Here is a 27,501-nt window from a genome sequence, read left to right as displayed (position 1 = left end):
TTTAAAGCATCACTGATACACATGGAATGATGTTCTGAGACTTGAGATGCTGAGGTTTTGTAAGGCTTTTGGTCAGACCGCACTTGGAATATTGTGAATAGTTTTGACCATTTATCTAAGTAAGGATGTGCTGGCATTGAAGAAAGTCCAAATCAGGTTCACAAGAACGATCCAGTTCCAGGAATGAATGGGTTAATGTGTGCAGAGTACTTGATGGCTCTGGGCCTGTATTCCATATGATCTTAAGATATAGGAGTAGAATTAGGCAATATGGCCCATTGAGTCTGCTCCCCCATTTCATCATAGATAATCCACTTCCCTCTTAGCCCCAATCCGTTCATGCCCTGATTAATCAATAATTCATTAACCTCTGCCTTAAATATAAACAATGTCTTAGCCACCACAGCTGCCTATGGCAATGAGTTACACAGATTCACCACTCTCTGGATAAATAAATTCCTCATCTCCATTCTAAAGGGACATCTCTCTATTCTGAGACTGTGTCCTCTGGTTTAGACTCCCCCACCATAGGAAACATCCTCTCCACATCCACTCTATCCAGGCCTTTCAAAATTCGATAGATATCAATGAGATCCCCCATCATTCTTCTGAATTCCAGTGAGTACAGGCACAGAGCTATCTAACCCTCCTTATATGTTAAGCCTTTCAATACTGGAATCATTTTTGTGAACCTCTTGTGAATCCTCTCCAATTTTTGTACATTCTGCTCCTCTTTTTCATTTTGTTGATAAACTTGGCCACAAAGTCATCAATTCCATTATCCAAATCACTGACATATAACATTAAAAAAAATCAGTTCCAACACAGACCCCTTTGCGGTGCCACTAGTCACCGGCAGCTACCAGTAAAGGCTCTTTTTATTCCCTCTCTTTGCCTCCTGGCAATCAGCCAATGTTCTATTCATGCTAGCATCATTCCTGTAATACTGTGGGCTTTGAACCTGTTAAGCAGCTTCATATCTGGTACCTTGTCAAAGGCCAGCTGAAATTCCAAGTACAAAACATCCATCAGTTCTCCTTTGTCTACCCTACTTGTTATTTTTTCAAAGAATTCCAACAGATTTGTCAGCCAAGATTTTCCATCAATTAAACCACGCTGACTTCGGTCTATTTTATCATGTGCCTTCAGCCACTCCGAAATCACATTCTTAACAATCGACTCCAACATCATCCCAACCACTGAGGTCAGATTAACTGTCCTATAATTTCCTTTCTTCTGCCTCTTCCTTCTTGAAAAGTGGAGTGACAATTGCAATTTTCTAGTCCTCTGGAACCATGACAGAATCTATTGGTTCTTGAAAGATTATTACTAATGCCTCTACAAACTCTTCATCCACCTATTTCAGAACCCTAGGGTGCAGACCATCTAATCCAGGTTATTTATCTATCTTCAGACCTTTCAGTTTCCCAAGCACCTTCTTTGTAATGGCAACTTCACTCATTTTCATCTCTTGACAATCTGGAATGTCTGATATACTGGTGGCTTCCACAGTGAAGACTGATGGAAAATACTTATTCAGTTTGTCTGCCATTTCCTCATCCCCCATTACTACCTCTCCATGGTCAAATATCTACTCTCACATCTCTTTTGCACTTTATATATCTGAAGAAACTTTTGATATACTCTTTAATATTATTGGCTAGCTTACCTTTATATTCCGTCTTTTCTTTTTTATGACTTCTTTTTGTTGTCTTCTGTTGATTTTTAAAAGCTTTCCAATTTTTTTCCCTTATTATATGCCCTCTCTTTGGCTTTTATGTTGGCTTTTACTTCTCTTGTCAGTCATGGTTGTGTTATCCTGCTTTCAGAATACTTCTTCGTCTTTAGGATGTATCTATCCTGTGCCTTCTGAATTGCTTCCAGAAATCCCTGCCACTCCTGCTTTGCTGTCATCCCTGCCAGTGTTCATTTCCAATCAACTTTGACCAACTACTCTCTCATGGCTCTGTAATTTCCTTTACCCCGCTGTAATACTGATACATATGACTTTAGCTTCTCCTTCTTAAATTTTAGGGTGAATTCAACCATATGATGATCACTCTCTGCTAAGGATTTCTTTATCCTAAGCTCTTTAATCATTTCCAGTTCATTGCAATCCAGAATAATTGATCTCCTAATAGGCTCAATCATGAGCTGCTCTAAAAAGCCATCTCATAGGCATTCTACAAATTGGCCCTATTGGGGTCCAGCGCCAACCTGACTTTCCCAATCTACCTGCATATTGAAATGCCCCGTGACTATCATTACAGTGCGCTTATGTCATGCATTTTCTATCTCCCTTTGTAATTTGTATATCACATCTTTGCTACTATATATAATTCCCACCAGTCTTTTTACCCTTGCAGTTCCTTTTCTCTACCTACAATGATTCAACACCTTACAACTCTATGTCACTTTTTTCTAATGATTTGATTTCATTTCTCACTCAGTCACCCCACCCCCTCTGCCTACTTGCCTGTCCTTCTGATACAATGTGTAACCTTGGATGCTAAGCTCCCAGCTATAATCTTCTTTCAGCCATGATTCAGTGAAGCCCATGTCATACTTGCCAATCTCTAAATGTGCTACAAGTTCATCTACCTTATTCCGTGTACAGCATGCATTCAAATATAACACCTTCAGTCCTATGTTCATCAACCTTTTCGATTTTGTCTCCTTTTTACATTGCAAGAGTTTAGAAGGATGAAGGGGGATTTAACTGAAACTTATTGAATATTGAATGTCCTAGATAGAGTGGAGAGGATGTTTCCTATAGAGGATAAGTCTAGGACCACAGAGCACAGCATCAGAATAGAAGAACGTCCCTTTAGATCAGAGATGAGGAGGAATTTCTTTAATCAGCGTGTGGTGACTTTGTGGAATTCATTGACCACAGCTGACTGTGAAGGCCAAATCACTGGGTATATTTAAAGTGGAGGTTCCTGATTAGTAAGGACATCAAAGGTTATGAGAAGAAGGCAGGAGAATAGGATTGAAAGGGATAATAAATCTGTCCTGTCAGAACAGTAGAGCTGACTCAACAGGCTGAGTTGCCCAATTCTGATGCTATGTCTTGTAGCCTTATAGAGGCTGCAAGAAGGAGCAGTGCTGAATTAAAAGCAGTAGTTATTCATATAATCAGAAATAGTAATTTAACTAGAAAATATGCAGATTAAATATTCCCATTTTCTCTTACCATGTTCAAAAATATTGTCCCATGAACCTATGTGTTGCTGCCAGATCTTCGAATTGATTGACTTCAGCAGACTGGGAGGAATATAGAGCATTACTGGTGTAGAATGGAACATCGTGGCAACAGAATCGATAAACTTCTGAGATGCCTTGTTATACTTCCTTTGCAGTAAATCAAGGCGTTCTCCATATAGTATGTAACAGATTGCTACAAGAAAAATTGGAAATTGTTCATTAGTATTTTGTGACTCAGCATGAACCATTGACACTGTAGGGATATGGGGGGGGGGGGGGTAAACTGGCCTTGTTCATACTGAAGGGGAACAACAAAAGGAATCAATTGACAGCGAGAAGTCCACCTGGTTTCCTTTGAATATAACTAGTGTTTCACCAGATTCAGGTTGGTGCAAAGTTCCTGATCCACATGGGGGTGGTGTAGACTAGTGCTGGCAGAATTTCTCCATATTGTGCTGGCTGCGGGTCCTCCACCCCCAGTTCTTTCCACAATAAGTTTCTCTGCAGTGTCAGCTCTGCTAGCAAATGCCATACAACGCAGTCCTTTGCATGTTATAGGATGTATTATTAAAAAGAAGAGGCAAGGTTCTTGAAAAGTGGCAGAAATTTAGACCACTATAGTTACCCATAAACACAAGATTCTGCAGATGATGGAAATCCAAAGCAACACACAGAAAATGCTACAGAAACTCAGGCAGCATCTATGGAAATTAATAAACCATCAATGTTTTGGGCTGAGACCCTTCTTCAGGACTGGTAAGGAAGGGGAAAGATGCCAGAATAAAAAGGTGGGGAGGATGGGTAAAGGAGGATAGCTAGAAGATGATGGGTGAAGCCAGGTGGGTGGGAAAGGTAAAGGGCTGGAAAGGAAGGAATCTGATAGGAGAGGAGAATAGACCTTGGGAGAAAGGGAAGGAGGAGGGGAACCAGGAGGAGGTGATAGGCAGGTGAAAAGAAGTAAGAGGCCAGAGTGAGTAACAGAAGGGAGCAGAGGGGTAAGGATTTTTTTTTACCAGAAGGAGAAATTGATATTCATGCCATCAGGTTGGAGGCTACCCAGACAGAAAACAAGGTGCTGCTCCCCCATCCCGAGGGTGGCCTCATCATGACACAAAAGGAGGCTATGAATCTACAAGTTAGAATGGGAATTACAAATTTTGGCCACTGGGAAGTTCTGTTTTTGGTGGATGAAGAAGAAATGCTTGATAAAGTGGTCTCCCAATTTACAATGGATCTCACCAATGTAGAGGAGGTCTCATTGGGAGTATCACACACAATAGAGGACCCCAGCAAAAATAATACCAATCCAGAGAGTGTTGTGTTAACTGGATGACAATTGAGACTGACAACCAAAGATGGCCAAGAGGTAAAAATAAGACCACGGAGTCCACATTTTTAGACTTTTAAAATGGCATCATCATATAGATGACGTATGTCTCCAGCAGCTGCCATACACCTATTCAGCAAGTAAGACATTACTGCAAGATTATGGGTGAAATTAAATAATACCAAATTTACAGAAAAATGTGAAATAATGCTTTTCCACACACTAAACTGAACATCCAAACATCAATGGAACCGAGTAGGGAGCCCATTCTATACAGAGACAAGTGGTGCATTGTTAAATGATTTAGGTTCCATTTTGTTGATAACATATTAAGAGCAAAACTAAGAACTAATTCTGGAGTACTGGAAGATTGCAAATGTCTCTCCACTCTTGGAAGAAGAAAGGGAAGTAGAAGTAAGGAAATTATAGGCCAGTTAGTCTGACCTTAGTGGTTGGGAAGATGTTGGAGTCGATTGTTAAGGATGTGGATTTGGGGTACTTGGAGGCGTATGAGAAAATAGGCCGAAGACAGCATGGTTTTCTCAAGGGAAAATCTTGCCCTACAAACCTGTTGGGATTCTTTGAAGAAATAACAAGCAGGATAGACAAAGGAGAATTGGTTGATGTTGTGTACTTAGATTTTCAGAAGGCCTTTGACAAGGTGCCACACATGAGGCTGCTTAACAAGTTAAGAGCCCATGGTGTTACAGGAAAGATACTAGCATGGATAGAGCATTGGCTGATTGGAAGAAGGAAAAGTGTGCAAATAAAGGAAACCTTTTTTAGTTGGTTGCTGGTGACTAGTGGTGTTCTACAGGGATCTGTGTTGGAACCATTTCTTTTTACATTATATGTCAATGACTTGGATGATGGAATTGATGGCTTTGTGGTGAAGTTTATGGGATGATACCAAGATAAGTGGAGAGGCAGGTGGTGTTGATGAAGCAGGGAAGCTGCAGGAGTACAAACTAATTAGAAGAATGGGCAAAGGGGTGGCAGATGGAGTTCATTGTTGGGAAGTGTATTGTCATGCACTTGGAGAGAGGGAGAGAGGGGAGGGAGAGAGAATAAGAGGGAGGGGAGATAGAGAGAGTGAGGGGGAGAGAGAGGGAGGGAGGGGAGAAAGGGAAAGGGAGGGGAGAGGAAGGGGAAAGAAGGGAAAAGGAAGGGAAGGAGGGAGAGAGAGAGAGAGGGGAAGGGGCAGAGAGAGTGAGAGATTATTCTCTATATTGAAAAACAGCAGAGGAGTTCTTCTCAGCATCCTGGCATCTGCATATGCACCCTTCTCTCAGCATGCATATAACAACTTCTCTGGTGATTATCACATTGGTGTTTGTGGGAGCTTGCTGTATGTGAATCTTCTGTTGTGCTTCCAACACTGTAAGAATTATTGGAATTTAAAAGTACTTTATTAACCATAAAATATTCTGTGTGTCTACTGGGCAGGCAAGGTTCAAGAAACCCAATATTTTGTGTATCCTTTAAATTATACAAAGTCCCATTCACCTTTCTATCTTGTGGTCATTGACCTAAACTGGTCCATTTTCCTCAGTTTTAAAATGATCATTCTTCTTTTCACATTCCCTCCATGGTCTTGCCTTCCCTATTCTCGAAATGTGCTCTAACCTACATTCTCCACAGTTCATGCTTCTCCATTTCTGGGTGATCATTAGCCTGCTTATCAATAATGATAAAGACTCCACTTCAGGTATCAATGTCCAAAGCTCTATAATTCCCTCCCTAACCCCACTGCCTCTGTTTCCTCTTTTAGAAGAGTATATAAAAGCTATCTCCTTATCCAAGCTTTTGATCATCCTCCCCTATACTTCCTCATTGGGCTGGGTGTTAGATTGTGCTTCGTTTTTTAAAAGAATATTATTTTACAGATGCAGCATGGTAAAAATATTATTTTAGAGATATGGCATGTCCTCGCCACCCAATTACACCCAGGTAACCAATTAACCTGCCAACCCATTCCTCATAGAGAGAACATACAAACTCCTTACAGACAGCAGTGTGAATTAAACCCGGTTTGGTGGTGTTGTAACAGCATTACACTAACTGCTACATTATCATGCTGTGAAACACCTTGGAACATTTCTCTCTGCTGAAGATGCTAGGTTTGTGGACACTGTAATTGTTGAGATCTTCTATAAGAGACCTACATGACGAACCACTTCCCACACAATAGATGACAATTCAAGTATGTTGGATTGGAATGTATAGTTGTCATTTTCCTTATAGCTAACTTTAATAATACCTGTTTGTATTTTATTTAATTATCTATATATGTAATTGTTCAGTGTTCAGTGTGATTTTAGTGGTTGCAATTGCTGTTGTATCTTTCTGGTGGATATTGCATTACTTGAATATGGGTTAGCTTATTGGTTAATTTAAGCACTGGAATTTGAATGGAATTTACTGCTTGGTATAGGAGGGCTAAACCATGTTGGATTGGTCTCTTTGTCTTCATTCCCTTCTCTACCCCCCTGCCACTAGGACCTTTCACTTTCCTTTTCCCTTGTTTCATTCTTGAAATGATTAATGAATGATTGTAAGCAATATTTTATGCCTCATTCTTGACTTCCAAAGAATCTCATATCTAAAACATCAGGATCCAACAAGTACGATGTAGTTAGCCCAATGTTCCCCACAATAGTGGAGCTTTGCAGAGGCAGGACATATTCAATTCCCAAAATATTATTCACAATGAGTACTATAGCTTGCCAGTTATGTCAGTAAAAAGTATTTTAAACTTATTTCAGGTGCATTTTGAATTATATTTTATTAACTTATTTGTGGTACTACTTTGTTTTATGTACTTTGTGTGATATATGTATTGTAGATGCAACTGTGGTCCAGAGGAAGGTTGTTTTATCTAGTTGTGTATATGTAGTCAGTTGCCTTAGATGACAATAAACTTGAACTTCAATTGAGAGCAGTTGAAATGAATTAGAAGAATAATTTCATAAAAGCTACAATGCAACTGTATTAGAATAACCAATAGGCAATATTGTATCCTTACATTCAAGTGCAAATTTGAAGAGATCGTTTGTGAGATCAGTTTTCCAGTAATCACTTCTACTTTTCTCAACTTCTTTGTGAACCATGGACACAAAATCCAGTACCACTTCATTGAAAAGGGGCACGAGCCGTTGGATACTGCTCTGTGCAAAAATTGAGTTGTTAAGAATGAGTCGAGTTCTTTTCCAATTTTCTCCATTTCTGTAAGATACAAGAGTGGTTCAGTTTAGTTATATATTTAGAGATACAGCACAGTACCCAGGTCCATCCAGTCCAGCAAGCCTATGCAAGTATCTCCTAAGGCCCACCCCTTCATGTACCTATCCAGGTGCAACAGATAATGTATTTGCATTAGATAATGCAAATATATAATTAGGCAATCATATAGCAATTCAATGCATAAAAGCATGCAGACATGGTCAAGAGGTTCAGTTGTTGTTCAGACCAAACATCAGAATGGATGAGAAATGTGATCTAAGTGACGTTAACTCTGGACTGATTGCTGGTGCCAGGCGGGATGGTTTCAGTATCTCAGAAACTGCTGATCTCCTGGGATTTTCACAAACAGCAGTTTACATTTTACAGAGAATGGTGTGAGAAACAAAAGTTATCCAATGCGCAGTAGTTTTGTGAGTGAAAATGCCTTGTTAATGAGAGAAGTCAGAGAAGAATGCCAGACTGGTCATCTTGACAGGAAGATGACAGTATGTCAGATGTTACTGTTACAACAGTGGTGTGTAGAAGATCATCTGTGAATGCACAACACTTCGAACCTTGAAGTGGATGGGCTACTGCAGCAGAAGATCAAAAACCTATACTCAAGTAGCCACTTTATTACGTACAGAAGGAACCCAATAAATTGTCACTGAGTGTATATGCAGAAAGGTGCTATTTGTGGGGAAGATTGGCATAGGACTACTCTAGCTGAAGAATGGATTGGGTATTAGTTCAGCACATATGTTCAGAGAAGATAAAGATTCAAGTTTCAAGATTGTTTATTGTCATTCTTCAATACGAGTGTAAATGAGAAGGAAATTATTGTTATGCTGGATCCGATGCAACATTTAAAAAAAACACAAGCATGTATACCTGAAATTGTTAAATTTGATATTAAGTTCTAAGGGCTTTAATGTGCCCAGATGGAAGGTGAGGCAATATTCTTGAGATGATCATTATCGAAGCAACATAGAAAAGGCTAAATTCAGAGGGATCATAGTGGGTGTGGGGTAAAAATAGTATGCATTTTTGACTCTACCAGGTATTTCAATTTGTTTCTTTTTCCTTCATCAATAATTTTAGGATGGAAGGAATCTTATTGATAAAATACCTGAAGATGGCTGGGTCATGATGTTCAAGATTAAAGACTGTTTAATGTAATTTCCAGTACCAGTACACAAGTGTTATGAGAGAATGAAATAATTGTTCGTCCAGATCCGATTAAACAAAAAAAACACAATACTAATAAAAATCCACAATAAATATAAATACATAAGATAGCTTATATACATAGATTGATTGTATGTACAAAGTGATACTGGGTGCAGGAATTTCTGCATATAAGGAGACTCTACCAGGAAATGATAAAGTAGTGATGCCGGGCAGTGTGGTGGGATGGGTTAGTGGGTGGAGGCGTTGAACAGCTTTACTTCTTGGGGAAAGTAAAACTGATTTTGAGTCTGGTGGCCCTGACGTGGATGCTATATAGCCTCCTCCCTGATGGGAGTGGGACAAACAGTCCATGAACAGAAGTGAGTAGGATCCCTCATGATATTGCTGGCCTTTTTGCAGCTGTATAAGTCAATGGTGAGGCTGCAGTTGGAACACCATTTAGTTTACGTCACCCTGCTACAGGAAAGACTGCAGAAAAGATTTACATAGGATATTGTCATGACTCAAGGGCCTGAATTATAGGGAGAGGTTCACTAGGCCTGGTCATTGTTCCTTGGAACATAGGAGACTGAGGGGTGACCTTATGAAAATATTTATGAGAAACATAGATAAGGTAGATAGTAACAGTCTTTTTCTCAGGATAGGGGAGTCCAAAACTAGGAGGCATAGATTAAGGATGAGAGGAAATGATTTAAAAGGAAGCCTGAGGGGTAATTTTTCAATGCATAATATGGTGAATATTTAGAACAAGCTTCCAGAGAAAGTGGTTGATGCAGGTCCAATAGTATCATTTAAGAAGCACTTGAATAGGTAAATAAAGGGGAATGCCTTAGGGGAAATGGGCCGAATGCATGAAATTGGGATTAGCTGGGTGGGCAACGTGATTGGCATGGACGTGTTGGACTAAAGGGTCCATATCAATGGAGTATTACTTAATAACTTAAAAACTCCTACTATGATGTATTCCTACATGAGTATGAGAAATGCCTATTGCAATATCCTAGGGCAGGATGGTTAACCTCCAACAACCACAGCCATCTTCATGCAAAAACCAATGGAATTTTTTGCCCATCGACACAGTTTTGCCTAGTTTGGCCATATCTTTAGAATTCTATTCTGAAGTCCGTGCTTGGATCAAGGCAGTAATAAAGTCTATAGATGAGTGCTCCTGGTAGACTACAAAGTGAGCTTTGATGAATAAGGACACATGAGGAAATCTGCAGATGCTGGAAATTCAAGCAACACACACAAAATGCTGGTGGAACACAGGAGGCCAGGCAGCATCTATAGGGAGAAGCACTGTCAACGTTTCGGGCCGAGACCCTTCGCCAGGACTAACACGAAGGGTCTCAGCCCGAAAAGTCGACAGTGCTTCTCCCTCTAGATGCTGCCTGGCCTGCTGCATTCTACCAGCATTTTGTGTGTTTGGTGAATAAGGTACTGGTGAATAAATGCTGCCTGTCAAATTGCCACAGACACTTTCCATTACTCTGCTGATGAATGAGTGCAGACAGATGGGATGGTAAATCGCCACAGTGCACTTTTCATGTGTTCTATGGTCAGGACATACAAGGGAAGTCCACATTATTGGCTGGATGTAGGTGCTTTAACAGTACTGATCAGCTTGTATAGAGGAGTCACAGGCTGTAGAATGCAGATCTCCTGCACTTCAATCACCTCATATCTAATTCCATACCATTCTTGTCTCAAGTGCTGCTTCTTGGTATTACGTGGACTGAATCAATTTGGCTGATGATAGCTTTATGATATTGGGCATCTCATCAGGAAGCCAAGATAGATCAACAACTCAGCTCTTGTAGATCTGAGTTGAGAAGTCAACTCAGAAATAGCTGCAAAATCATCAGCCTAACATTTCATACACACCTGCTGGGCCACACCATTGTTGACGTTGGGTACATCCCTAGAAATGCCTCCTCCTATTAACTGCTTAAATATTCACTGTAATTCATGACAATTATAGTCTCCTTGTTCTACATTTCCTCTCTCCGTTTTTAGCTATGCTTCTGTGATTACTTGCTGCTCCAATTCGTTTGAAAGATACCTCAGCTACATATGTTCCTGTATGTTTTGATGTACATGTAACAAATAAAGCTAAACTTTATCACATTATCAAAATGTTTTCAAGAATAATCCAAGCTGCTGTTTCAATCTGTAATTGAAAGTATAATATCATCTAGAAATAAATTTACAGCACCAGTGATCAGGGTTCAATTCTCCTCCGTGTTCTGTAAGGTGTTTGCATGCTAACCCATGATTGCGTGGGTTTCCTCTGGGTGCTCTGGTTTTGTGCTACATTTCAAAGATGGATAGTTATGGTTAGTGAATTGTGTGGGCATGATATGTGGTGCTGGAAGCATAGTGCCACTTGCAGACTGCCCCCTGCACATCCTTGGATTGCATTGGTTATTGGCCCAAAGGAAGCAATTCACTGTATAATTTGATTTATATGTGACAAATAAAGCTAATCTGCTGGGGTTGTCTATTGTGCCAGGTGCTCCTGATACAGTTTCCTCTACATAAATGAGACCAGTTGTAAATTATGCAACCACTTCATAGAGCATCTTCGCTTCAGATTCATAGAGAAGTACAGCACAGAAACAGGCCCTTTGGCCTATCTAGTCCATGCTGAAACCATTTAAACTGCCTACTCCCATCGATCTGCACAGGGACTATAGCACTCCATATCCCTATGTATGCACCATCTGTACTGGCATCTCATTCCACACTCTCACTACCCATTGAATGGAGAAATTTCCCTTCATATTCCCCTTAAACTTTTCGCCTTTCACCCTTAACCCATGACCTCTGGTTGTAGTCCCACCCAACTTCAGTGGGAAAAGCCTGCTTGCATTTACCCTACCTTTGTATACCTTTATCAAACCTCTTCTCAACTTTCTGTGTTCTAAAGAATACATCGCTAACATATTCAATCTTTCCTTATAACTCAGGTTCTCCAGACCTGGCAACATCCTTTTAAATTTTCTCTAAACTCTTTCAAGCTTGCTTACATCTTACCTCTAGGTAGGCGACCAAAACTGCACAAATCAGGCCTCACCAACATTTTATACAACTTCAGCATAACATGTCATCTTCTGTACTCAATACATTGATTTATGAAGGCCAATATGTCTATGACCCCAGCTATCTGTGATGTCACTTTCAGCAAAATATTGACATGTATTCCCAGATCCCTTTGTTCTACCACGCTCCTCAATCCCATACCATTCACTGTGTAAGACCTACACTGGTTGGTCCTACTGAAGTGCAAAACCTCACACTTGTCTGCATTAAATTCCATCTGCCATTTTTCAGCCCATTTTTCCAGCTGATGCAGATACCTTTACAAGCCATGATTGCCTTCCTCACTGTCCACTACACCCCCAATCTTTTGTGTCATTTGCAAATTTACTGAACCAGTTAACAACATTATCATTGATATCATTGACATAGATGACAAACAACAAGGACACAGCACTGATCCCTGCAGCACACCACTAGTCACAGGCCTTCAATCAGAGAGGCAACCCTCTACTACCACTTTCTGGCTTCTCCCACAAAGCCAATGTCTAATCTAATTTATTACCTCACCCTGAATTCCAAGTGACTGAACCTTCTTGACCAGCCTCCCATGCAGTACCTTGTCAAATGCTTTACTGAAGTCCACGTAGATAACATACACTGCCTTGCCTTCATCCACTTTCCTGGTAACTTCCTCAAAAAATTCCATAAAATTGGTTAGACATGACCTATCACACACCATGTTAACTATCCTTATTCAGTCCATGTCTATCCAAATATATATTTGGTCACTTAGAATACCTTCCAATAACTTCCCCAGAACTGATGTGAGACTCACTGGCCTATAATTTCCTGGTTTATTTTTAGAGCCTTTTTTAAACAGCAAACAATAATGGCTATCCTCCAATCCTCCAAATCCCTAGTACAATTAATTGATCTGTAATATATCCCCATTAATGTGATCATCCTTTTCATATTTCTCAGTTCCACCCATCATGTCTCACTAGTTGAGTTATCCAGTCTGTCCTGACAGAGCACTGCCCAGACAATTTCCCTAACTAGTAATGCCACTCTCCTCCTTTAATCCCTCCTGTTCTGTCACATCTAAAACAACAGAACCCCAGAATGTTGAGCTCCAGTCCTGCCCTCCTGCAACCAAGTCTCACTAATGGCTACAACATCATAATTCCAGGTGTTGATCCATGATCTGAGCTCATCTGCCTTTCCTACAATACTTTTTGCAATTAAGTATTCACTGCTCAGGACACTAGCCACACCATCCTCAGCCTTTTGATTCCAGACTTTGTCTGAGGTCTTAGCAACATCTGCCTCCACAACCTTGCCATTAACTGTTCTGGCACTTTGTTCCCATCACCTTGCAACTCTAGTTTAAACTCCACTGTGCAGTATTAATAAACTTTCTTGCTAGGATATTAGACCCCCTCCAGTTCAGATGCAAATTGTCCCTTCTGTACAGGTTCCACTTTCCCTGGAAGAGAGCCCAATGATCCAAAAAATCTTATGCTCTCTCTCCTACACCAACTCTTTAGCCATGTGTTAAACTGTATAATCTTCCTAGTTCTGGCCTCACTAGCACATGGCATGGGTAGCAACCTTGAGATCACAACCCTGGAGGTCCTCCTTTTTATCTTTGCACCCAACTGCCTGAACTCCCTATGAAGAACCTCATCACTCATCCTATCCATGTCATTGGTACCTAGATGGATCCCAACCTCTGGCTGTTCACCCTCCCACTTAAGAATGCTGAGGACTCGATCCGAGATGTCCCAGACCCTGACATCTGGGAATCTCGTTCTCGCCCACAGATCCTCCTCTCCATTCCTCTAACTAATGAATCCATACCACCACAATGCACCTCTTCTCCACCACCCCCCATCCCTTCTGAGTCATAGATGCAGATTCAGTATCAGAGGCCGACCGCTGTAACTTTCCTTTGTTAGGTCATCTCCCCCAACAGTATCCAAAGTAGTATACCTGTTGTTGAGGGGAATGGCCACAGCAGTATTCTGCATTGACTCCTTAAACCCATTCTCCTTCTGAATGGTCACCCAGTTATCTGTGTCCTGTACCTTGTGTATAACTACCTCTTTATAAGTCCTATCTATCACACCTTCAGCCTCCTGAATGATCCAGAGTTCATCCAATTCCAGCTGGATGCACTTCTCGCATTTGTCATCATCAGAGACACTGGAGGTATCTCTGCCTTCCCACATTCCGCAAGAGGAGCATTCAACTATCCTGCCTGGCATCTCTATTGTCCTAACTAAGCAGATATAGAGAAGGGAAGGGAAAAATAACTTAACCTAGAGCTTTTCTTTCCTTTAATTTCTCTGATTAAAGCTTCTCTTTGCTGAAGCCTCAAAGAGCTAAAGCTCAATACCACCACTCTGTCCACTCAGATGATGGATGCTGCACTTGCCCTGCCTTCCTGTAATTTGCTTTTGTTAATCAATCTCAAACGCTGATTTGTCGCTGGTCAAAGCTCAATTTATGCTGCAGCAATTCGCTGCTGCCTTTCTCTACTTGGGCAGTGGACCTGAGTGAAATCCTCCTCCTCTCAAACTTCTGATGTCCGGATTGTTGACTGGTCAAAGCTCTATTTGCCAAAAGCGGAACTTCCTGGTGGTCAAACATTTTAATTCTGATTCCTGTTCCGACATTTTGGTCCATGGTTTCCTCTTGTGCCGTGATGAGGCCACTCTCAGGGTGGGGGAGCACCATCTTATATTCTGTCTGGGTGGTCTCCTAACTGATGGAATAGACTTTCTGGACACCAGATCCACTCAGTTCCCCTCCATCACCACTGTTTTCCTCCTAGTGAAACTTGTCCTTGCTCTGAACAATTTCTTCTTTGGGTTCTCCCACTTCCTTCAAACAAAAGGGGTAGCCATAGGCACTCGCATGGGTCCCAGCTATGCCTGCCTGTTTGTTGGCTATGTGGAACAGTCTATGCTCCAAGCCTACACTGGTGATCATCTCACACATTTCCTATGCTACATTGATGACTGCATTGGTGCTGCTTCCTGCACTGTGCTGAGCTCGTCGATCTCATCAACTTTGCCTCCAACTTTCACTTGGTCCATTTCCGACACTTCCCTTCCTCTTCTCAATCTCACTGTCTCTATCTCTGGAGACAGTTTATCCACCGATGTCTATCATAAACCCACAGACTCTCACAGCTACCTGGACTATACCTCATCCCATCCTGCTACTTGTAAAAATGACATCCCCTTCTCTCAATTCCTCTGTCTTTGCCACATTTACTCTAAGGATGAGGCATTTCATTCTAGAATGAAGGAGATGTCCTCCTTTTTCAAAGAAAGGGTCTTCCCTTCCTCCACCTTCAATGCTGCCCTCAACTACATGTCTTACATTTCAAGCACATCTATTCTTACCCTATCCTCCTGCCACGCTACCAGGGATAGGGTTCCTCTTGTCCTCACCTACCAGCTCACCAGCCTCCACATCCAGCACATAATTCTCCAAAACTTCCAATACCTCCAACTGGATCCCACCACCAAACACATCTTTCCCTCTCCCCCACTTTCTGCTTCTTGCAGGGATTACTCCCTATGTGATTCCCTTGTCCATTCGTCCCTCCCCACTGATCTCCCTCCTGGCACTTATCCTTGCAAACAGAATAAGTGTTACACCTGCCATTATACTTCCTCTCTCCCTACTATTCAGGGCCCCAAACAGTCCTTCCAGGTGAGGCGACTCTTCACCTGAGCCTGTTGGGGTCAAATACTGTGTTTGGTGCTCCTGGTGTGGCCTCTTGTATATTGGTGAGACCTGACATAGATTGGGAGACTGGTTCACTGAGCATCTACACGCCGACTGCCAGAACAAGCGGGATCTCCCAGTGGCCATACATTTTAATTCTACTTCCTATTCCCATTCCAATATGTCCATCCATGGCCTCCTCCACTGTCAGGATAAGAGCACACAGGTTGGAGGAAAAACACCTTACATTTCACTTGGGTAGCCCCAACCTGGTGGCATGAACTTCGATTTCTCAAACTTACAGTAATGTCTCCCTCCCTTCACCATTTCCCATCCTCTTGTCCCTCTCTCATATTATCTCTCTGCCCACCCATTGCCTCCCTCTGGTGCTCCACACCCCACTTTTCTTTCTTCCATGGCCTTCTGTCTCTTTCACCAATCAACTTCCTAACTCTTTGCTTCATCCCTCCCCCTCCATTTCACATATTGCCTGGCGTTTCTCTCTCCCCTCACACCACCTTTCAAATCTACTCCTCAGCTTTTTACCTCCAGTCCTGCCGAAGGGCTTCGGCCCAAACATTGACTATTTTTTTCCACAGATGCTGCCTGGCCTGCTGAGTTCCTCCAGCATTTTGTGTGTGTTGCTTGGATTTCCAGCATCTGCAGATTTTCTTTTGTTTGTGCAGGAATATCGATATCTTCTTCCAATAAATTTTGTTTTCCACCCCTCCCCTCTTATTTTATTCCCCATTCTGGCCTCCTACTTTTTCCGTCCCTTTTTCCTATGGTCCACTTTTCTCTCCTATTAGATTCCTTTCTCTACAGCCCTTTACTTTTCCAACCCACCTAGCTTCAGCTATCAACTTCTAGCAATCCTCAGCCCCCACCCCACTTCTCTTCTGGCATCTTCTCCTTTCTTTTCAGTCCTGAGGAAGGGTCTCAGCCTGACACATTGACTGTTTATTCATTTCCATAGATGCTGCCTGACCTGCTGAGTCCATCCAGCATTTTGTGTGTGTTGCTTTGGATTTCCAGTATCTTCAGAATTTCTCATGTTTAAGCTAATCTTTATTTCTTTATGAAAATGTTTTCAAGAATAATCCAAGCTACTGTATCATCTATAATTAAAATTTATTTCCTTAACAACAGTAAAACACAACAGAAATGCAACAGGAGCGTTCCCACGCAGGTCCGACAAAGATTTTCAACAGGAAACCTAGTCCATAAAAGAGAGGTACCGCCTAGTGGAGCGGTCATCGTGGGAGCAGACATTCTCAGAGTAGCCTGAGTCAGAGTAGGAAGGCTTTGGCTCAAACAGGGCTTCGGCGAGCACAGACAGAATCTACGCAAGTTAATTTCTTATTCAACTCCAGACAGAATAGGGGTATGTCTACAGAGGCAGTGTTCTGTTCTGGGTGTCAGATGTGGGATTTCCAGGAGACTCCCAGCCTCCCCGATGGCCACATCTGCACCAGGTGCATCAAGGTGCAACACCTTAGAGACTGCGTTAGGGAACTGGAGTTGCAGCTCGAGGACCTTCGCTTGTCAGGGAAAGTGAAGCAATGACAAACTGGAGTTACAGGGAAGTAGTTGCCCAAGACTACAGGAGATAGATAAAAGGGTGACTGCCAGGAGAGGGAAAGGGGAACGTCAGATAGTGGAGAGCACCGCTGTGCTTGTCCCCCTCAACAATAAGTAATCCTTTTTGAGTACTGTTGGGGAGGCAGGGGGGGACCTACTTGGAGGAAGCAACAGCAGCCATGCCTCTGGCACTGAGTCTGGCTCTGTGGTAGGGAATTGAAGAGGATGGTAGCAGTTATAGGGGACTCCATAGTCAGAGAAGCAGGTAGGCGATTCTGTGGATGCAAAAAGGCAACACTGATGGTAGTTTGCCTCCCAGGTGCCAGGGTCCGAGATGTTTCTGGACGTGTCCACAATATCCTGAAAAGGGAGGGTGAGCAGCCAGTAGTCATGGCACATATTGGGGCCAATGCCATAGAAAGAGAAAGGGAAGATGTCCTGAAAAAAGAATATAGGGAGTTAGTAAGGAAACTGAGAAGCAGGACCTCAAGGGTAGTAATCTCAAGATTGCTGCCTGTGCCACGTGACAGTGAGGATAGGAATAGAATGTGGTGGCAGATAAATATGTGGCTGAAGAATTGGAGCAGGGGGCATGGATTCTAATTTCTGGATAATTGGGATCTCTTCTGGTGCAGGTGGGACCTATACAAAAGGGACAGGTTCCACTTGAATCTGAAGGAGACCAATATTCTTGCAGGCAGATTTATGAGAGCTGTTGGGAGTGGTTTAAACTAAAATAGCAGGGGGGTATGAACCAGTATGATAGAGCTAAGGATGAGCCAGCAGGTTTACAAGTAGTTGGTGGGTGTAACATGAATGTAAGGAAGGACAAGCCAATGATTGAGTATAAATGCAGACAGAGCAAAGAGTTAAATTGTACCACAGAGGTAAAATTCAAAAGGATGAAGAATGCAGGACTGAAGATGCTGTATTTAAATGTGCATAGCATTCAGAATAAGGTGGACAAACTCATGGCACAATTAGAGATTGGTCAGTATGACGCTGTGGGCATCACTGAGTCGTGGCTGAAAGAAGGCATAGTTGGGAGCTTAACATCAAAGGATGTACTTTGTATCGAAAGGACAGGCAGGAAGGTATAGGCAGTGGTGTGGCTCTGTTGGTAAGAGATGCAATTACATCTTTAGAATGAGGTGACATAGAATCAGAGAATGTTAAATCTTTGTGGGAGGAGTTAAGAAATTACAAGCGTAACAAAACCATTATGGGAATCATATATAGGCCTCCAAATAGCAGCCAATATGTGGGGTTGAAATTGCAAAGGGAGCTGGAAAAAGCATGTAATAAGTAATAAATAATTATTTAAATAGAATTACACCAATTGTAATGGTGGACTTCAATACACAAGCGGATTAGGAAAATCAGGTTGGTGACAGATCACAAGAGATGGCTTTTTAGAGCTACTTGTGCTTGAGCCTACTCAAGGAAATGCTATCTTAGATTGGGTGTTGTGTAATAACCCAGATCTTATTAGGGAGCATAACATAAAGGAACCCTTAGGAGGCAGTAATCATAATGTGATTGAATTCATACTTCAATTTGAGAGGAAGAAGTATAAGTCACATGTATCAGTATCACAATGGAATAAAGGGGCATGAGAGAGAGCTTGCCCCGGTGAATTCAAGGAGAGCATGCCGAGGATGACAGCAGAGCAAAGATGGTTGAAGTTTCTGGGAATAGTTCACAAGGTGCATGTTAGATATGTCCCACAGAGGAAGAGGTTTTCAAATGTTGGGGCAGGCAACTGTGGCTGACAAAAGAAGTTAAGGACTACATAAAAGCTAAGGAACTGGCAAATAAGGTAAAAAACTATGAGTGGGAAGTTGGATGATTGGGAAGTTTTTAAAATCCAACAAAAAGCAACTAAAAAAGTTATAGGAAGGGAAAAGATGAAATATGAGGGCAGACTAGCCAATAATATAAAGCAGGATACCAAAAGTTACTTCAGTTATATAAAGAGTAAAAGGGAGGTGAGAGTTGATATTGGACCACTGGAAAATGATGCTGGTGAGGTAATAATGGGGGACAAAGAAATGGCAGATGAACTTATTGGGCACCTTGCATCTGTCTTCATTGTGGAAGACACTAACAGTGTGCCAGTGGTCTGTGAGTGTCAGGAAGCAGGAGTGAGTGCCATTGTTATTGCAAAGGAAAAATTCCTAGGCAAACTCAAAGGTCTTAAGGTGGATAAGTCACCTGGAACAGATGGACTACATCCAAGGGTTCTGAGAGAGGTTGCTAAAGAGATAATGGATGCATTGGTCATGATCTTTCAAGAATCACTTGACTCTGGCATGGTCCCGGAGGACTGGAAGACTGCAAATGTCACTCCACTCTTAAAGAAGGGAGGAAGGCAAATGAAAGGAAATTATAGGCCAGTTAGCCTAACCTCAGTGGTTGGGAAAGTATTGGAGTCTACTGTCAAGGATGAGGTTTCAAGGTACTTGGAGACTAATGATAAAATACGAGGGGTGATTGGTAAGTTTGTGGCCAAAGGTAAAAGGAGTCAATTTTAGAAAACCTAGCACATTTATTTTTCAACATAGTCCCCTCCTGCATTTACACACTTAGTCTAGTGGTCATGGAGCATATGGATCTTGGACCTCCAGAAAGTGTCCACAGCAGGGGTGATTGATAAGTTTTTGGCCTAAGGTGGACGGAGATGAGTTATACAGCTCTCTTTACATGCACATGCAGTTCAACTCTTTGAGTGATTATGCAGAAAGTTTTAAGTTAATAACTCATCGGGGTGATTGATAAGTTTGTGGCCTTAGGTAGAAGGGGATGAGTTATTAACTTCAAACTTTTTGCATATTCACTCAAAGAGTTGACCTGCATGTGCATGTAATGAGAGCTCTATAACTCATCTCCTTCTACCTTAGACAACAATCTTATCAATCACCCATCTGTGGACACTTTCTGGAGGTCCAAGATCCGTATGCTCCATGACTGCTGGACTAAATGTGTAAATGTAAAAGGGGACTATGTTGAAAAATAAATGTGCTAGGTTTTCTATAATTGACTCCTTCTACCTTAGGCCATGAACATATCAATCACCCCTCGTAAGTCAAAGTCAGCATGGTTTCTATAAAGGAAAATCTTGCCTGACAAATCTGCTAAGAGTTCTTTGAGGAAGTAACAAGCAGGGTGGACAAAGGAGGCAGTGGATGTCATTTACTTGGATTTTCATAAGAGGCTAATTAACAAGTTAAAATCCTATGGCGTTACAGGAAAGACATTGGCATGGACAGCGATATGGCTGACAGGCAGAAGACAGCAAGCGGGAGTAAAAGGGGCCTTTTCTGGTTGGCTGCTGGTGATTAGTGGTGTTCCTCAGGGGTCAGTATTGTGACTGCTGCTGTTCACATTGTTTGTCAATGACTTAGGGAAAATAATTGATGGCTTTGTGGCAAAGTTTGCGGATGATATGAAAATCGCTGGAGGGGTAGGTAGTGCTGAGGATGCAATGCAATTGCAGCAGGATTTAGACAAATTGGAAGAGTGGGCAAAAAAGTGGCAGATGGAATATAATGTTGGGAAATGTATGATAAAGCATTTTGGTAAAAGGAATAATTGTGCAGACCATTATCTAAATGGGAAGAAGGTTTCAACATCAGACATGCAGAGGGATTTAGGAGTCCTTGTACAAAACTCCCAGAAGGTTAATTTACAGGTTGAGTCTGTGGTAAAGAAGGCAAATACAGTGTTAGCATTTATTTTAAGGGGAATAGAATATAAAAGCAAGGAGATAATGCTGAGCCTTTATAAGACACTAGTCAGGCCGCACTTGGAGTATTGCTAATAGTTTTGGGCACTGTACCTCAGAAAGGATGTGTTGTCATTGGAGAGAGTCCAGAGGAGGTTCACAAGGATGTTTCTGGGAATGAAGGGGTTAACACATGATGAGTGTTTGGCAGCTTTGGGCCTGTACTCACTGGAATTCTGAAGAATGTGGGGGGATCTCATTGAGACCTACAAAATATTGAAAGGACTACATAGGGTGGATGTGGAGAGGATGTTTCCTATGGTGGATGTATCCAGAATTAGAGGGCACAGCCTCAAAATTGAGGGATGACCCTTTAGAACAGAGGTAAGGAAGTATTTTTTAGCCAGAGAGTAGTAAACCTGTGGAATGCTCTGCCACAGACTGTGGTGGAGGCCAAGACCGTGCGTATATTTAAGGTGGAAGTTGATAGATTCCTGATTGGTCAGGGTATCAAAAGATATGGCAAGGATAGGTTTATGGGGTTGAGTGGGATCCAGGACCAGCCATGATAGAATGGCAGAGCAGACTCAATGGGTTGAATGGCCTAATCCTGCTCCTATGTCTTATGGGCTTTTGGAGCAGGCACTTCTGGCACAACAAGCCATGCCAACCAGCAACTCGCCTATTTAACCATACCATAATCACATGTCAATTTACAATGACCAATTAACCTACTGTCCTAACTGGTATGTCTTTCCTCTCAATATTATTTAAATGGAGAGAAGGTTTGAACATATGAGGTGCAGAGGAAACTGGAGCAACTTCGAGGAAACCCATGCGGTCAAGAGGAGAACATACAAACTCCTTACAGGTTGCCATGGAATTGAACTCAGAACTCCAATGCCCTGAGCTATAACAGTATCGTACTTAATCTATGCTGCCATGCAATATCTTAGTCAGAGAAAAGTACAGCATAGAAACAGGTCCTTTGGCCCATATTGTACATGCTGAGCCATTTAAACTGCCTACTCCCATCAACCTGCACTAGGACCATAGCCCTCCATACCCCTATCATCCATGTACCTATCAAAACTTCTCTTAAACGTCCACACTCTCATGACCCTCTGAGTGAAGAAGTTGACCAAGAAACAAAGTTGATCAAGAAACAAAGTTTATAATTCTGGCAAATATTTAAACTTACAGTAATTGGACGCCATAGTTTTCTTTCCTAAGGTCTCTGTAAGCAGCCCAAGGTACCACCTTCAACCTCTTTGGGAGTGGACCCTCTGATTTGAACATAATAACAGCATCTGCAGGATTAATAATATATATACTGTCATAGTAGCCAATCTTTTCCCTGCAAATGAACAGAGAAGAGGAGTTATTAGTAAGGACCATATTCCAAGCAGCAGATTCAAAACCCTGAATAAATACACTTAGTGGTCACTTTATTAGGTACACCTGTACATCTGCTCATTCATGCAAATATCTAATCAGCCAATCATGTGACAGCAACTCCGTGCATAACAGCATGCAGACACCGTCAAGAGGTTCAGTTGTTTAGACCTAACATCAGAATGGGAAAGAAATGTGATTTTGACTGCAGAATCACACACAAAATGCTGGAGGAACTCAGCAAGCCAAGCAGCGTCTATGGAAAAAAGTACAGTCAACATTTCGGGGGTAACTGTAGAATGATTGTTGGTGCCAAACTGGGTGTTTTGAGTTTCTCAGAAACTGCTGACCTGCTGGGATCTTCCTGCATAACAGTCTATAGAGTTTACAGAGAATGATATGAAAATCAAAAAAAATCCAGAGTGGCAATAATGAGACCAGAATAGTTCAAGCTGACAGAAAGATGATAGTAACTCAAATAACCACACGTTACAACAGTGGCGTGCAGAAGAACAACTCTGAAGTAGATGGGTTACAGACATACACTCAGTGCCCATTTTATTAGGTACAGGAGGTATCTAATAAAGTAGGCACTGAGTGTATGCGAATGTCACAGGGGTTACCACTCTCTTTTGGTGGAAGAGTTTTGCTCTGAAAACAATAATGCTAAGTGACACTGATCATGAAGGTACTGGTATAATTGGCCCAATTGACTTTCTGATCAATGGTGACATTTTAGATATTGATGGTGGGAATCAGCAATGACAGTACAGGTAGTTGGTTAGATGCTTTTGTTAGAGCGGGTTATTGCCCAGCACTTTAACAGTACAGGCCATCTTTGGGTAATGAACAAACGAGTTCCTTTTTATAGAAATACATAATTCGATTCCAACTGTTAAGACGGAAGATCTCTCAATGTGATCTTGTAATGAATCGCAACAAACAGACATAATACTGAGAAGAAAGAACAGTTACTAAAAGAGAGAGATGAAACTAGTTTTACCATTTGTAGGAATCAACATATTCAAAAATAGGCCAGACTATTGAATCTAATATTATGGGTGCTAATTTGTATGTAGGGGGTTCTGTAGGCAGCTGGGACAGCTTTATTTTCCTGCCTGAAATGAACAGTGTGCAATAATCAGCCACACTGCTATCTACTATCAAAGTGCCCTATGTTCACATATCCTCCACTCCTTAAAAAGATTCTGCCTTCTGGCTACTTCAGACTTGTTTGATGTAAGCAGTCTGCTTGGCTGAAGCAGTGTTTTCAGTTAATACTATGCTTATATCTTTGTGCATCCAGTTTATCCCAGGTAGCAGACTTCACAAACATCAGGGCACTAATGTGCAAAGCAGATCTTCAATTATTCTCCCCCACAGTCAACTCTTTCACTCCTTCCCCAACACTGTTCAATCAGGACAGAGAAGCATTCGATTTTTTTTTCAAAGAGCAAGGCATTCTTTCAGACATATCCTTAACCCTCCATCTTTATGAGAATAAAGAGGCCCATTCCACAGCTACATGGAAATATAAAGGTCTTCTCTTTTCCGTTAATCTTATAACCACCCAATATCCACCCGCTCCTGTATAAATGAACTTTGGCTATGATATACATTTCAATTTGTAAATAGTTACTGTCCTATAAGTTGGCCTTCAATTTTTGATTATATATGGTGTTGTCTGAAGGTCTGGAATTTGTTTTTAACTAACTATGTGTCGTGTGTGACAGGCAAGGTTAACACATCGTTTATTGCCAATTGACCTTGAATGACCATATCACTGGACCATTTGAAAAGGCAAAAAAGACAAAAGTCAACCGGATTTACATGGGTCTGAAACCACTTATAGACCATGCAGACAATTTTTTTTTCTTCAGAGAACATTAGTGAGGTTTTACATCTTCCTTGAGAATAATTATAACAATTCCCCAGCTGCTTTGATGAAATTTCAGAACCAGAATTAGGTTTAATATCACTGACATATTTTGTGAAGTTTGTTGTTTTGTGGCAACAGTATTTTGCAATATTTAACAAAAACTATAAATTACAATAAGATATTATTTAAATAGTTCAAAAAGAGCAAAGAAGAAAAAAAAGTGAGGTAGTGTATATGAGTTCATTGTCCATTCAGAAATCTGATGGCAGAAGTGAAGAAGTGGTTCTTAAAAGTTTGAATGTGTGTGTGCAACGAGAAGCAGGATTTCTACTCACATCGCTAACTTCTAGTACAAACTACTGGATTACGGATCTAACTATAACGTTTGATGTTGAGGTACACAATAAGATTAGTTACAGTGAACCTCATCAACCATTTATGTATTTGACCCTCTGGACTGGAGCCCTTGAGATAGACAAGTGCAAAACCATAAAAACCGTACAGCCACATTTCTCAAGATCTCAGGATAAAACACACCATAAATAGTTATTCAAATACTTTGACAGACCAAAGAAAAATGTTGCAGTACCTCTCTCCCAACCTTTCAAAGATCCTAGTGCCCAAATCCTAGTTTATGCATCTGTGTGTGAATATGTGTCATTATGGAAATAGGCAGACATGATGCAAAGATACATAGGTCAAATCAGTAAAGATTATCTCAATTCGGCTGTGCAAATCAGCTAGGCAGTGTTTTATTGTTTAACGTACAAAATTATAAATTTATAATTCATACAGGTTCTTCCATTATAAAGGTAAATACTCAGTTGCTTCAAGAACAGATTTGGTAGGGGTATCATTTTCACCCATGATAGTTTATATTGTATGAATTAAGCTTGTTGACATCAGGACAAAATTGCTTGAAATATACTGGTATAATTTACCATCTTTTAACAAAATGCTTCTTCAAATATGTTATGAAGTACAAGTGATTTGGTGGTATTTTAATACACAACCCACAAGTTTGAGTAGTATATTGAAGAAATTAAATGAGTCACTTTAAATATGAATTTAATATTGCAGAGGTAAATTTGCTTACCTGTAAATTGGACCATACTTATTGAAGTTGTCTGACATCAGATGGTGTGCATTGTTAAAACCATTGCTCCTCCAGAAATAATACACATTGAGCCAGTTCTTTCTCCAGTTGCCTGGTATATCAGTGAGCGATTTCACAGTTTGTTCTGAAGGGATGTGTGGTTCACTTGTTACTGAATGATTCCGATGAGGGAACAATGTGAAGTCATGCTCCGGGGTTGTAAATGAACCTCTTTGTGCATAAGTGCTGGCAGATAAGGAGAGTCGGAAACTTCCCCTGATCATTATAACACATGCAGTGCTCCCTGCTACTCTTCACATCTGAGTATTCTTTATCACTTTTGTTTTTATATACTATGTTCAAGGACTATTTCAGCAGTTGCGTCACTTGAGGACAAAATTTGAGTCTTTATTATTCTGCAAGGCCAAGATGGAAAACTACTGGGTAAAAGGCTAGAAGTCACATTAAACTGAGCGTTACAATTAAGTGCGCAAACATGAAAAAATCTGAAGACCCTGGAAACACACAAAATGCTGGAGGAACTCAGTAGGCCAGACAGCATCTATGGAAATGAGTAAACAATCAATGTTTCCGGCTGAGACCCTTCATCGGGACTGGAAAGGAAGGGAAAAAGGTGGGGGAAGGGTGGAAGAAGTACTAGGTGGCAGGTGATAGATGAAACTGGGAGAGGGGGAGAGAGTGAAATACAGAGCTGTGAAGTTAGGTAGTGAGATAAAGGGCTGAAAGAGGGGGAATCTGATAGGAGAGGACAGCAGACCATGGAAGAAAGGGAAGGTGTATACTTTTCAAACTGCTAATTCTGGAACTTCTAACACCAACTCCACTCTGGACTTCGACTGACAGCATGCTCAGACCAAGACTCTACATGCTGCCGCTGGAACCCCCATCACCTGCTTTCCCCACCCCCCATCACTCTGCATCCTGTGGTAGCTACCCATGCATCAGCTGCCCCATGTTAAATCAAGTCACATAATAGGCGCTCTCCATTAATGGAATAACTCCTTAGGAGCACATCATACTCGACCTGAGTGTTTGCAGTACTACTACCATTTCAGAGCTCCCCCACCATCAGTAGCCAGGGGATCACCTATGGTCATAAACTCAAATGTAGCTACAAGAATAGGCCAGAGGCTGAGCAGGCTGCAGTGACAAACTGACCGCCTCCCCCCACCCCCTGAGGCTTTTCCAACATCTACAAAGCATAAATGCGTGATGGAACATTTTCCATTTACCTTAATGAATGTGGCTTCTACAGCCCTCAAGAAGCTTGATACATCCAGGACAAAGCACTCTGCTTGATTGGCATCTTATCAGTCTCCCCTAAACATTCATTTCCATCAACAGTAATGCCCAGAGGGTGAAGTCTCTACCACATACACGTCAGTTGTTTCCCCAAGCTATTCTGATGGCATGTCCTAAACTCAAAACCTCCAGTGCTAAAAGATTTAGGGGCAGCATGTGCATTCAAACTTCAAAGTAAATTTATTATCAAACTACATGTATGTCACTATATACAACCCTGAGACAAAACACACAAAATGCTGGAGGACCTCAACAGGTCTGGCAGCATCTATGGAAATAAATAAATAGTTGATGTTTTGGGCTGTGACCCTTCATCAGAACTGGAAGAAAAGATGAGAAGTCAGAGCAAGACTTGATGAAGGGTCTTAGCCCGAAACATCAACTGTTTATTCACTTTAGAGATGCTGCCTGACATGCTGAGTTCCTCCAGTATTTTGTGTGTTTTGCCTTGGATTTCCAGCATCTACAGATTTTCTTGTGTTTGTGATATACAACCCTTAGATTCATTTTCTTGCAGACATTCAGAGTAAATACAAGAAACACAATAGAGTCAATGAAACATTTGTCCGCCAACAGGATGGACAAACAATAAATGTGCAAATGATAACAGACTGAAAATTCAGAAGTAAAGAAAGAATTAATAAATAAATATGCAATAAATATCAAGAACTTGAGATGAAGAGTTCTTGAAAATGAATCCATGGGTTGTGGGAACAGTTCAATAATGGAATGAGTGGCGTTATCCCTTCTGGTTCAAAAACCTGATGGTTGAG

The 27,501-nt window shown here is 41.3% G+C and overlaps 1 protein-coding gene across 2 annotated transcripts in view; it reads right to left on the bottom strand.

The window, feature by feature from the left end:
- The window catches only part of LOC140714332 (cholesterol side-chain cleavage enzyme, mitochondrial), a 52,062-nt gene extending 26,362 nt beyond the window's left edge, over positions 1–25,700 (bottom strand). Inside the window, exons 1-4 of one of the 2 annotated variants that reach the window (XM_073025495.1) lie at positions 25,406–25,700; positions 22,237–22,392; positions 7,560–7,759; positions 3,197–3,400 (exon numbers count right to left, since the gene is read on the bottom strand). In XM_073025495.1, coding sequence (XP_072881596.1) covers positions 3,197–3,400; positions 7,560–7,759; positions 22,237–22,392; positions 25,406–25,689 — 844 coding nt within the window. In that variant the 5' untranslated portion in view covers positions 25,690–25,700. The remainder of the gene's footprint in view (positions 1–3,196; positions 3,401–7,559; positions 7,760–22,236; positions 22,393–25,405) is intronic. The other variant, XM_073025496.1, reaches the window with a different exon arrangement.
- Between the last annotated feature and the right edge of the window lie 1,801 nt (positions 25,701–27,501).

Source organism: Hemitrygon akajei, chromosome 21 (genome assembly GCF_048418815.1).
Source record: "Hemitrygon akajei chromosome 21, sHemAka1.3, whole genome shotgun sequence".
Classification (NCBI taxonomy): domain Eukaryota; kingdom Metazoa; phylum Chordata; class Chondrichthyes; order Myliobatiformes; family Dasyatidae; genus Hemitrygon; species Hemitrygon akajei.
This window is presented reverse-complemented; position numbering and strand designations above follow the sequence as displayed.